Genomic DNA, 12725 nt, shown 5'->3' with positions numbered 1-12725 from the left:
GGACCATGGTGTGTTTCGTTCCTGTATACACACACAAAGTATCTCAAGCACACAGCATACTAATACACACACAGCTCCCTTACAATGGGTTTCCCTAAACAACAACAACACACACACACATTCAAGCAAACACAAGCGCAAACTGCCATATCAGCTGTGCCAATTCAACAAAGTGGTGTGAAAACGTAATGTGATGCTGAAACAATAGACTTGTTTGCTTGGCCTGTTGGTCTCTGGGATGTCTCAGGCAAGCGTAAGTCACAAGTAGTCAAGTACCCCCTGACATACATCATGAATGTTTAAAACACTTATCGTCTGTTATGTTTACCATGAGGATTTTCCTTCATGCTAGCCGTGAAACACGACCCACAGACACAGAAGCCTTAAGCAGCCCACATTACCCCCAGACCACCAGAGAGCACACTCTCATTCTTTACTCCTTTTAGGTTTCAGTTTAGTTACTAAACAACTTACAGTTGCTTAGTTGCTGAATAATATGTTTTCAAACTAATAGGACATCTAGGCGAGTTGGGGCTACATTTTTTTGAAGCATTATAATGAAATACTTCACATTCGATATCCCAGCTTTTGTGAGCTAGGGTCAGTGCGCATGCGCAGAAGATGCACAGCGCCCCTGAAGATGAAAGGTTTTAAGGGCCATTATGTACATTTTAATAATTTTTGGCAGTAATAACACAGAACCACTGAATGTATCGATGTAAAGCGCATCCCACTTTATATTGTAGAATCAGCAATAAAAAACACGACGTGCCATTTACTTTTTCACAATGACCGGTTAATGAAACCAAAAGGCCCAGGCAAAAACGAAACAGTGAAAATAGGGACGGTCACTAAAAGATATACATAGCATGAAGAGGGTAAAACTTTCATCTAGCGAAAATACACTAAAGCAGAAAAAGCACCCTGGACAGACAAAAAAACCATAAAACAAAACATCAAGAGTCGCTAAATAGTAAATTTTCTTAACAGTTGCTGTAAGACCTGCACTTCTTTCATTCGCTCGTGTATTTTACGTTTGTGTCTCCTATGCTTCTTGACAATGATCCCTAATTTACAAACCTAACATACGGTTTAGCTACTATTTCTGTTGAGATGACAGTAAAGAGCACGCACGTAGTTAATTTGGCACGCTATTTTACACTTAGGAAATTAGGTAGACCTAAGTATGTCGACCGTTTCAGGAGCCACTGAAGTCCAAAGTTGAGGAATTTCTAGCGAGTATCAAACGTCAAATATCAAGCGGACTGTTCATTGGTACGGGCGTTAATGTGGTGGGCTGGTCTCCCGGACGTGGGACGGGTTCGGTCCTGTGGACGGTCATGTGCCGCAGGTTTTGGTCTTCCTGCACGGCAGAGCGGCTAAATGTTTCAGCTAAATGTTTCTCGCGTTGACTCCTAGACGTCCTTTCTCGCTCCGTTTCTCAGAGGTGAGGTTTTACACTGAGATTTTACAATTGAAAACTTTTTTTACAAGATTATTTTGGTCAGGTCACGGACAGATTTACCAAAACGAACTGTTTACATCGTGTGCTCTATTTCCCCGAAAAAGCGTTGTGTGGGCATCGGTTGAGTTTATTTCTTTATTTTGTTGCGTTTTTCTCAATTTTAAAAGACCAGTTATAATTCATGTTTCAAAGCAAACCAAGTTGTGGGCTTACAAAAAAAGCAACGGCGTACAAGGTGGCGCTTTCATTTGTTGTAGTGTTGAAGCGGAAGTGAAGAATAGCGGTTTTCTTTGTTTATGTTTTCACTTGCACAAAACAAGAAGAAGAGCGCATCACACTGAATAACTCTTTCACACTAGTAAAACTAAGTCGAAATTAGCTACATCGAAATGAAAAAGAAATCCGCATTAGGAAATGAGGCTTCAACGAAATAATTTTTGATTGCGTCTGTCAGTCAGTCCTGTTGGTGTAGAACAATACGTAATAAGTACGTAATAAGTTTATTTTATCAACTACAACAAGTTATATAAATGTTATATAACATGAGTAACTATTCTTTCAAAAAGTAGTGGGCACAAAATCAGATGTTTCATCAGATGTTTCATACATTGGTAGGGAGGTGGCCCCGTCTCAAGCAGGCTCAGCCATCCCAGCTACCCAAGTGTCATGGGGCGTTGAGTCACTCCTGACCAGCTCCCCTACCCAACAGAGGGGATGCGCTAGTCTTTGTGGGTGCTGGCCAAGCTTTAGGCAAAGACGTGTGTTGGACTGTCATTGCCACCTGGGTTAAGTTTAGGTGTGCCACTCAGCATGAATGAGTTTTATAACTTCGATTTTTGTTTTATAACAAATTAAAACAAACTTACAATCAAAGGACAACATAAATAAGCTGGCTTTTCATAAAACTAGCTAGCTAACAGTCTGTGTTTTCCGCAGCCATGAACAGACTAGAATACATTTGGGTAAACAAAAATGCCTGCTAAAAATAGACATGCCTATCTGCAGTGTACTTTCTTTAACTTTTTAATATTCTAGCCGATCTGCTTCAAACAGTACTGCGTGCGGATGGCAGGAAGGTGAGGCTAAAGTAATCAAGCCCAGAGGGCTGTCTAATTAGCATGGCATGTCATTGTGTGTAATATATCAAAACCCCATTGGCAGACTGTGTGAATATACAGCTTGGGGCTACATAAAATAAGTTCATCTTAGCCAATTTGTAATTTTATTAGGCCCTAGTTCAGTTGTTCTCAGGTTTGAAAGGAAAAATCCAAAATAATCTGCTTCAAGAAATGTCTCAAAAGCAAAATAAAACATGTGGGTGGCAGATTATTCTGATATCTTTTGGATGAAAGACCATAGTCCCACTCATGTAAAAACTCGATGATGGTCAGGATTATTGACGTTATTAATTACCTTATTTGTCTCCATTCTCTGACAGATCTCAAGATGCCAAAGACGGACCACTCCACTCATTCTCGCCAGCTGCTGTTCTTCGACCAGAGGTCCACCACTCGGCTGCTGGAGGTCTACGTAAAGCGTAGCCTAAGTCTCAACGATGCGGGCAGGTGTGAGAAACACAGGCTAAAGTCCCGTAAGTGGGTGACACAGGCCGATGGAGGTAGTCAGGCCAGAAGGGCGTTCAGTGATGTCTCTGCTCGACGCCAATCCGTTGAGAGGATCCTGGGAACCACAGAGTCTGACAAACTGTGTGAATTGGACTCTACTCTCATTTCATCCAAGTTTTGCACTGAGGGTGTGGGAAATAAAACCCAGAAGACAACAGAGCCAGTGAGAAAGTCGTTCTTAAGGGTTTTCTTCCAGTGGTTCTCAAAGAAGGGGTCTGAGAGAAGGGTTGAGGATACTTCTCCCACAAACACCAATTCCTCTTCAGGCTGCAGGACTCCTGTAACCACACTGAGCCCTGAAGGTGCCACGGAGTCCTCACTTCACCCCTCCAAAGCTGTGAAAAAGAAGCACTCTTTAAAAAGGGTCTCGTTCAGGAATTGGGATGTGGACAATTCTGAATCGTTAAGAAAGCCTCATGGCCTCACTCCTAGAGAGATGGTGAAGCTTCCTGAAGGTGCATTATTGTTTCTACAATTTTACAAACAACATTAAATTTACGTAATTTTAAAATTCTTTTTATATATAATATAAAAATGAACAGTCCTGCTAACCCAAGACACTTCGCTCTAATATTCAGAGCGAATATCGCTGGTTCAGATGTGCTAGTTTGGGGTTTGAACTAAGATCTGTGGGAACAGGAATGTCTCTTCACCTGCCTTGGTGTGCTTTGAAGAAACCATGTAAAGTGACCCCGTCCTGAGCAGTCCTTCCTGTTCCATTCAGCTGTTAGCGTGGAGCCTACCCAGACGTACTTTGAGAACGTGTCTAAGGAGTTGGAGCGGATCGTGAAGGAAGTGAAGGCCAGCCCGGCTGTGGATGGTGCTGAGAGTCACCCTGCCACAGCTGACGTAGAAGGGTGGAGTCCCCAAGCAGGTGGCTGTTTTTTCCATCACAATGGTTGTGTAAATAAAAAGATTTTATGATGTTCATCATGCAGATGTATTTCTGTAGACATGGTTAACACAAGTGGAATTTAATAGTTACTATTTAAGTTTTAGCACGACCGCTTAAACATGGTTTTGTTTGTACCAGGACTGCACTGGCACAGCGTCCTGATTTCTTGTATGTGTGTGTGTGTGTGTGTGTGTGTGTGTGTTATTGGGGTTTCTTGCATTTATTAAGTTAGTGTAAGGGAGTTTGTGATTCACTCTCTGTGACCCTCAATCAGAGCACTCTGACATTTTGTTCATTCTCATTATGTGTGTCAGTCCCTCAGTTAGAACTTCTCTTTTACTTCTTGTTCCTTTTTAGTCTTGTACTTTTTCACTGCCCCTACATCTAGTCTACATTGCACCTCCTTTCCTGATGAAGAGAACACCAGTCATACATATTCTTAGCCAGTTGTCTTAAGATGCATGTTATTTCGTCTGTATTTAACTACATGTTAACTTTAGATTTCTTTTCTGACACTCGTGTGTTGTGAATCGGTTCTCCTGGCCAGCTACGGATCACTGAGGGCTGAACAAATTTATACTGTTGTTTGCGAACCCTGATGGCTGTAAACTACGTCTAGACAATTTCAAAACCTAACAGTAGTTGTCCAGTGTTGAATTTGTTAATGTCTTCTAGATGATGTCACAGTGGAGAGGATAATCATTTTAATGAAGCGATATGGAGATGACATTAATGAGAAGGTGAAATGTTTCTTTCCACTCAAAAGCAAATGCATATATGCATTCTTTCTATTTCACATTTAATTAAATGGTACTGAAATTCACCATTCACAGAAAGAATGTCTTCACTTCAGTAATCCAATCCACTTTAATCTTCTGCTCAGATTGAGAAGAATAGCAGTGTGAAGTCCTTCTTCCAGAGGTTGTCCTACACTTTGTTCCAGAAGCTTGCTGACCAGTACATCTCCCAGATCCCCCTGACCCAGGCCCAGGGCTCACATACGGCCCCAGAACTAGTACAGCTCGCTTTTACCCTGGACTTCACCGCCAAGGTGGCTGGCCTCTCCAACCAGGCCGTCAGCCGAATTATGGGCTTTGGAAACCAGTACCTGCAGGACCGTTTCACCCAAATATGTTCCGTCCACAGCCAGGTAAGGGCTGGCAGTGCAGAGATTCATTTGGTGTAAAGTAGAAAGTAAAGTGCAGAAATCCCAGATTAACTAAACCCTAATCTATGTGGATTAGCTGTTGCTAAATCATCAAGACACCTGGGGTAACCAGGATAGTAAACAAAGAAATACTGGAATTATTACATGTTCTTTTAAAACATTCCAATACATACAATTCACAAAATATATAATAGTATCTGTTTCAATAGCTGTGTAATAATGACAATACAGAGAAATCTGAACATAGGCATAACTAGCACAGAGTTCATATTATCTGTAATGTTCAGGCGGTCGAAATCTCTATCAATAATTTCCTCATTTCTCTTCTGGTTCCCATTTTGACACACATGCTCAACGAGCTGCCTGGCGAGGCTGCTGTTTGTTAGTGTGGGCAGACTGATTGACCTTTGACTTATTTCACCCTTGTAGATGGCGACCGAGGTGGAGAACCATTGCAGCAGTGATCCGGAGTAGTAGCACTGGGGTCATAACCCCAGCGGTCCGGACGGGATGCTTCTGTGAACAGTGCTAGTGTGGTGCACATGGCTGCTTCTACAGTGTTTGTGGTTTTCACACTGAAGGCCTGAAGACTTCTGGGACTTGCTGTGAATGTCAAATTTTCTGACATGGCTGTCTTAAAGAGATAAAGGCCGACACTGTGGTCATAGTACATAATTTAAATAATTATGTTTCTGTGAAAGAAATGTTTGTTTCAGACACTGATTTTAAGGGCCCCTCAGAGTTCAGATGAGAACACACAGAAGGGAGAGAATGTAGGAGATTATATTTTGCTTTTAGCAAGCCATATCAGTGTCCACGCCCTGTGATCTCATGAGCCATGCTTAATGAACCGTGACAGTCCTGAGCTACAGCACAAAGAGGACACGAGCTTCACAGGAACTGAGCTGATGGGTCTAAGGATAGTGTGCTGTTCAGCATGCCTTACAGGTCTTTTTAAACTATGAACCAAATGACCGTTTTAATGTAACTTTATTTTTAAGTCATTTCAATGTAATTTTTAAATGTAATGTAAAAATGTCTCTTGATTAATATTTATAGATTTTGATTATTGAAGGATTGTTTTTTTCACCATCTGAAGATGTCTAATACGAATGTTTGTCGTAGTGTACCTCAGTTATTTTGATAACATTAAGGAGAAATCTATTTGGGTACAAATCACTCTCTTTTAGTGCTGGCCACTGTCCATTTCAATAGCTGTAGTCATGGCTGCTAATCTGATATCATCTCAGTAACAGTGAAAATCATAAATAATTGGACAGAGACCATTTTAACAAAGTGGTTCTGTGCTCCAGCACAGGTGGGTGTTGACATGAAACTGAATATGATTAAATTAAAGAACATGCTACATTTACTTTGATGGTATTTCCACAGTGGTGAAACCATACATCAATCAATCAAATTTTATTTATATAGAGCTTTTTACAACAGTTGTTGTCACAAAGCAGCTTTACAAGTGCCGAGTCCTAGCCCCCAGTGAGCAAGCCAAGGGCGACAGTGGCAAGGAAAAACTCCCTAGTTTTTTTCTACATGAGGAAGAAACCTTGAGAGGAACCAAGACTCAGGAGGGGAACCCATCCTCCTCTGGCTGACACCGGTCACCATGACAACAACAATTTAGACCGAAAGAAATAAAGAAAAGGAAAAGATGTAATAATGTCTATCTTGGTGTAGGCATATCCGGTTAGGCAGGAGGTGGCCGGTCCAGGATGGATCGCTGGTCTCTCCTCATCTCATTATTCCTCGAGCAGGCGGGCATCCATGTGGAGAAATGAAACGGGACATAGCTCTATGAGGACATATACAAAACAGATGAAATCATAAACATTTCTGGAGTGTGGCAGCAATTCCGGCATTAAGTTAAATTAAATACACCCCCTATACGTAATCAGACAGATATCCATTTAAATAAATGCAGAAATATTACTGCCTTCTCCAAAAATCAAAACTGAAAAAACCAAACTGAACTTTTAGAACTGATTGTTTTTAAACCTTTACTACACCTTATAGTATAGTGCCGTTAACCAGATCAGTTCTTATGAATGATCTTGTTCTGTTTTCAGTAGCAAATTCATAATTCATAGTGGCTCTGTTGTGATACTGTCTGTGTAATTTGTTCTGAGTTCTCGTCTAAGTCACAAGCCCATGCCCCTGTGTGCCTCAGTGCTGGGTGTCTTCATCCCCTCTGATCTCCAGCACACCACATCAGTTGTAATCAGAACTTTAATCTAACTGTGTTATTTAACCAGGTTGCAAAAACATACAGTTTTCAAGTCACTGTATCGGTCTCCAAACCTAACTTTCAGCAGTTTAAGCTATTTTCATTTCCTGATCCTTAGCCTCTGTCTTTTTGTATGGCTTTAACTGTTTACTGTTTCTTGTAAACACGACTGCTTCTGTGTGTGAACAGGACTGTGTTTCTTGTAAACACGACTGTTTTGAGATGTCTTTTGTGCTGTTTGCTCTGTATCATATTAAATCCGGCCTTGTGCGTGCAAAATGATGTCCTCACAAAGTTGTCCTCACTAATTTGCTACTTCTCATTTGTCATTGTGTTTTATCGTTTCTATACTTTGGGGATTTTTTTCTGGCTTCCCTGTGGTTTCCATGATGTGCTAAATCCTCCTTTCTCTTTGACATACCTTTGCCTACACTTCATGTAGTGTTGTTCAGGGTGGGGGTTAGTTCTAAGCTCTCAACGGGGCACCAAAGATACAGACTGCTACACAGACATAAGAGCGTGTGTAAATAAAATGTGTGATATTTTTGTCAGTTTTGATTTCAGGCTATAAGACATAAGGCGACGATTTTAAACAGGTATGACATTTTTCTACAGGTACTGTTCAACCATGCTACATATAAGGGTGGGTATCTTGGTATCTAAAACACGATGCTACATTCAAAGTCCACATATAAATAATGTAACAAAAAATGTAATTCTGGTCTCCAAAATGGATTTGTCATATTGACAGATATGTATTTTAAGTAAAGGCCAGTGAAGCATGAGTTCTGGTCCAGGATCAGGATTGGTCCGGGATTTACATGACTGGAGTGTGCAGTTTGGATTTCACCACTTATAATATTATGACCATGATGATTGATGATTATATGCCATCTAAACCAGTACTGCTACTTCATTGTAAACATTTTATGCCATTCTAGGCAGCGCTGATGGTGTTATAACTAATAACAGAGAATATGAGAGAAACTGAAATTAAAATGAATTATATGACATTTGTAGGCATAATATGTTCCTGCATATGGAACATGAACTGTTGAAGAGAAATATTTTAATATCAAGGTGAACAAAGCAGGTATATCACTGATGTCACTATGTCTCCACCCCTCCAATGTATTCTCATTATCATGTGCGACTTTTAGCAGATCGCAAAGGTTTTCATTTGGTCATAGACATTGACACAAAATTTGGCCATCATTACAGTTTTGTGGAGTGTTAAGACTTAATCAGATAATTAAAATAACTATTTGACTGCCAGAGTTTCCATGTTCTCCCTGTGCCTGTGTGGGTTTTCTCCGGGTACTCCGGTTTCCTCCCACAGTCCAAAGACATGCATGGTAGGTTGATTGATCACAATAAATTGCCCATGTGAGTGAGTGAGTGCGAGCGTGCGTGCGGGCGGGACATGTGGTGGACTGGCGACCCGCCCATGTTGCACCATGCTTTCACCCGGAGATGCTGGGATTGGCTCCAGCCCCCCGTGACCTCAACTAGTGGGATTAAGCAGTACAGAAAATGAATGAATGAATGAATATTAGACTGCCTTTGTACTTGTGGTTAGAATAACCGTAATTGTATGTAATAGGTCTGGTGCTTACAAACGTACGCTTCTGCTAAACCACCATTCAAAGTGCGGTAGGAAGGTCACTCTAGAACAGGGGTACTCAACTGGCGGACCGCGGTCCGGATCGGGACCCGAACGCAGTCCTGTCCGGACCCAGTCTCATTCCTGATTAACTGGATACGGACCAAAACAAAACCGTAGCATTTATTTCAGGGCTATTGAAAAAACATTCCGTCACGAGTGTTACGTTCGCCACCCCCGCTCAACAACTTACGTTCGCCACCCCCGCCGCACCGGACCTCAGGTCACAGGTATTTGCCAAAATTGGACCTGAATCTGAAATGCTTTAAAAGAAAATATTTAGAGTGTTTTTTAGAAATAAAAGAAGTGGCAGGTGTTTCTGAAATATTCAAACTTCAGTGTATATCGTTGATGTAACTTCAGCTCCACCCCTCCAATGTAATCTCATTACCATATGCCACACCCACTTACACACATCTCAAAGGTTTTCATTTGGTTCTCGACAATATCACAAAATGTGGCCGTCATTTTTGTTTTATGGAGTGTGAGACTACCAAATAGTTTCTAAAACTCACTAGCCTCACTGGTGATTAAAATAACCATAATTGTATGTAACAGGTCTGGTGTCTGGACATTTAAGCTTCTAGTCAAACATGTGTAAACCAGTGGGAGCAAGCTCACTGTAGAGGTCACCAACTGAGTATCAATCACTTTACCTCCTACCTTGGGGAAGGTCTGAGACAGGAGCCAATCACTGCCCTTGCAGGGCATCACCTGGTTCAGGTGAGTGAGCACACAGAAAATGTGAGCTGAGTTTGGTCCTTTCATAAGAGAAGTCCGATGACGGATGTGACCTCACTGGCTTGGAAATGCTCATGGCTGGCAGCAGAGTTCAATGTGTGAGCTGGAGTTCAGCTCCAGAACCTAATTCAGACTACTCTCCTTCCACTTTAGTTTCTCCCTTAGAGAACACACACTGGGACGCTGCATGTGTCCCCACTGTCTGTTATTGCTGATTTAGACGATGTACTCTAAATATATTAATGTATCATCTGTCATTGCATCAAGCACTTAAATGTGACTTGTTTTGAAATCAATTCACAAATCTCATCTGACACTAGAGTGTTCTTACTCAGCCACAAATTCACCTACTTATCCGACTCCAGAAGTATTAGGTCTTAAATAAATCAAGGGACTGGAATCACTGCCCAGCTGAAAGATACAGTTACGACCCCACTTTATCCCCCTGGTAGATGTCATTAGCTTTTGTTCTTCAGAGTCTTGGAACTTGATGCGTCAGTACCAGACATATGAACAGGTTACTAAGTTGCAAATAACAAGTAAGTCCCAAGTCAATACAATCAAGTCTCGAGTCAAGTCCCAAGTCAATACAAGCGAGTCTCGAGTCAAGTCCCAAGTCTTAAACTTCAAGTCCTAGTCAAGTCACCAGATGTAATTTCAATATTTAACACAATTGATGCAGTTGATTAGTATATTAAGTCAGACTAGTCAGATTAGTCAGACTAACTAACGTTAGGCGTTTGAGTGTTTCGGTTCGCTTGAGTGAGATGTCGTCGCCATTGTCGTCGGCACCTACCCCCCCCCCCCTCCATCTAAGTGACTTTCGTCCGTCCGTTCGTCCGTCCCCCCCCCCCCCCCCGGTCCCCACTTTCGAATTATCGTTGGTGCGGACCGCTGACACAAGTCAAGTTGCAAAATAACTCTACAAGTCTCAACAGACAGTAAGCTATAGACAATATACTATAGTTAGTGTACTATAGGCAGTACTATAGACCATATAGTATATACAATATACTATAAAAAGGATACTACAGACAGCATACTATAATCAGTATACTATAAACTATATAGTTTAGTCAGTGCGCTATGCACAGTATACTGTAGACGATATTGTAAGTGCAAAACAAGATGAATCTACAAACTAAGGTAATTTGCAAAAGCCGACATACTACCGGTTTCTGCAAACAAAGAACAATCTGAAATGCTTTAAAAGAAAATATTTAGAGTGTTTTTTAAAAATAAAAGAAGTGGCAGGTGTTTCTGAAGTATTCAAACTTCAGTGTATATTGTTGATGTAACTTCAGCTCCACCCCTCCAATGTCATCTCATTACCATATGCCACACCCACTTACACACATCTCAAAGGTTTTCATTTGGTTCTCGACAATATCACAAAATGTGGCCGTCATTTTTGTTTTATGGAGTGTGAGACTACCAAATAATTTCTAAAACTCATTAGCCTCACTGGTGATTAAAATAACCATAATTGTATGTAACAGGTCTGGTGTCTGGACATTTAAGCTTCTAGTCAAACATGTGTAAACCAGTGGGAGGAAGCTCACTGTAGAGGTCACCAGCTGAGTGTCAATCACTCTACCTCCTACCTTGGGGAAGGTCTGAGACAGGAGCCAATCACTGCCCTTGCAGGGCATCACCTGGTTCAGGTGAGTGAGCACACAGAAAATGTGAGCTGAGTTTGGTCCTTTCATAAGAGAAGTCCGATGACGGATGTGACCTCACTGGCTTGGAAATGCTCATGGCTGGCAGCAGAGTTCAATGTGTGAGCTGGAGTTCAGCTCCAGAACCTAATTCAGACTACTCTCCTTCCACTTTAGTTTCTCCCTTAGAGAACACACACTGGGACGCTGCATGTGTCCCCACTGTCTGTTATTGCTGATTTAGACGATGTACTCTAAATATATTAATGTATCATCTGTCATTGCATCAAGCACCTAAATGTGACTTGTTTTGAAATCAATTCACAAATCTCATCTGACACTAGAGTGTTCTTACTCAGCCACAAATTCACCTACTTATCCGACTCCAGAAGTATTAGGTCTTAAATAAATCAAGGGACTGGAATCACTGCCCAGCTGAAAGATACAGTTACGACCCCACTTTATCCCCCTGGTAGATGTCATTAGCTTTTGTTCTTCAGAGTCTTGGAACTTGATGCGTCAGTACCAGACATATGAACAGGTTACTAAGTTGCAAATAACAAGTAAGTCCCAAGTCAATACAATCAAGTCTCGAGTCAAGTCCCAAGTCAATACAAGCGAGTCTCGAGTCAAGTCCCAAGTCTTAAACTTCAAGTCCTAGTCAAGTCACCAGATGTCATCTCAATATTTAACACAATTGAGGCAGTTGATTAGTATATTAAGTCAGACTAGTCAGATTAGTCAGACTAATTAAAGTTCGGCGTTTGAGTGTTTCGGTTCGCTTGAGTGAGATGTCGTCGCAATTGTCGTCGGCACCTATCGCACCCCCCCTCCACCTAAGTGACTTTCGTCCGTCCGTTCGTCCGTCTCCCCCCCCGGTCCCCGCTTTCGAATTATTGTTGGTGCGGACCGCTGACACAAGTCAAGTTGCAAAATAACTCTACAAGTCTCAACAGACAGTAAGCTATAGACAATATACTATAGTTAGTGTACTATAGGCAGTACTATAGACCATATAGTATATACAATATACTATAAAAAGGATACTACAGACAGCATACTATAATCAGTATACTATAAACTATATAGTTTAGTCAGTGCACTATGCACAGTATACTGTAGACGATTTTGTAAGTGCAAAACAAGATGAATCTACAAACTAAGGTAATTTGCAAAAGCCGACATACTACCGGTTTCTGCAAACAAAGAACAATCTGAAATGCTTTAAAAGAAAATATTTAGAGTGTTTTTTAGAAATAAAAGAAGTGGCA

General features: G+C 41.2%; 1 protein-coding gene across 1 annotated transcript; it reads left to right on the top strand.

Moving 5' to 3' along the window:
- The first annotated feature begins 1095 nt into the window (after positions 1 to 1095).
- LOC143525206 (uncharacterized) lies at positions 1096 to 6219 on the top strand. Its single transcript, XM_077018833.1, has 6 exons — positions 1096 to 1447; positions 2904 to 3545; positions 3815 to 3964; positions 4661 to 4725; positions 4869 to 5135; positions 5583 to 6219. The coding sequence occupies exons 2-6, from the start codon at positions 2912 to 2914 to the stop codon at positions 5625 to 5627; spliced, it is 1161 nt and encodes a 386-aa protein (XP_076874948.1). The 5' UTR covers positions 1096 to 1447; positions 2904 to 2911; the 3' UTR covers positions 5628 to 6219.
- The last annotated feature ends 6506 nt before the right edge of the window (positions 6220 to 12725 follow it).

The sequence above is a fragment of the Brachyhypopomus gauderio genome, chromosome 10, assembly GCF_052324685.1.
Source record: "Brachyhypopomus gauderio isolate BG-103 chromosome 10, BGAUD_0.2, whole genome shotgun sequence".
In the NCBI taxonomy this organism is placed as follows: domain Eukaryota; kingdom Metazoa; phylum Chordata; class Actinopteri; order Gymnotiformes; family Hypopomidae; genus Brachyhypopomus; species Brachyhypopomus gauderio.
The sequence above is the reverse complement of the archived record's forward strand: the minus strand, read 5'-3'. Positions and strand labels throughout refer to the sequence as shown.

What these genes read in the sequence shown, in the direction of transcription:
- LOC143525206 (XM_077018833.1), top strand. Translation starts at nt 2,912, where the DNA reads ATGCCAAAGACGGACCACTCCACTCATTCTCGCCAGCTGCTGTTCTTC. An exon ending in GAGATGACATTAATGAGAAG is followed by an intron (nt 4,726 to 4,868) that starts GTGAAATGTTTC and finishes TCTTCTGCTCAG; the next exon opens with ATTGAGAAGAATAGCAGTGT. An exon ending in TATGTTCCGTCCACAGCCAG is followed by an intron (nt 5,136 to 5,582) that starts GTAAGGGCTGGC and finishes TCACCCTTGTAG; the next exon opens with ATGGCGACCGAGGTGGAGAA.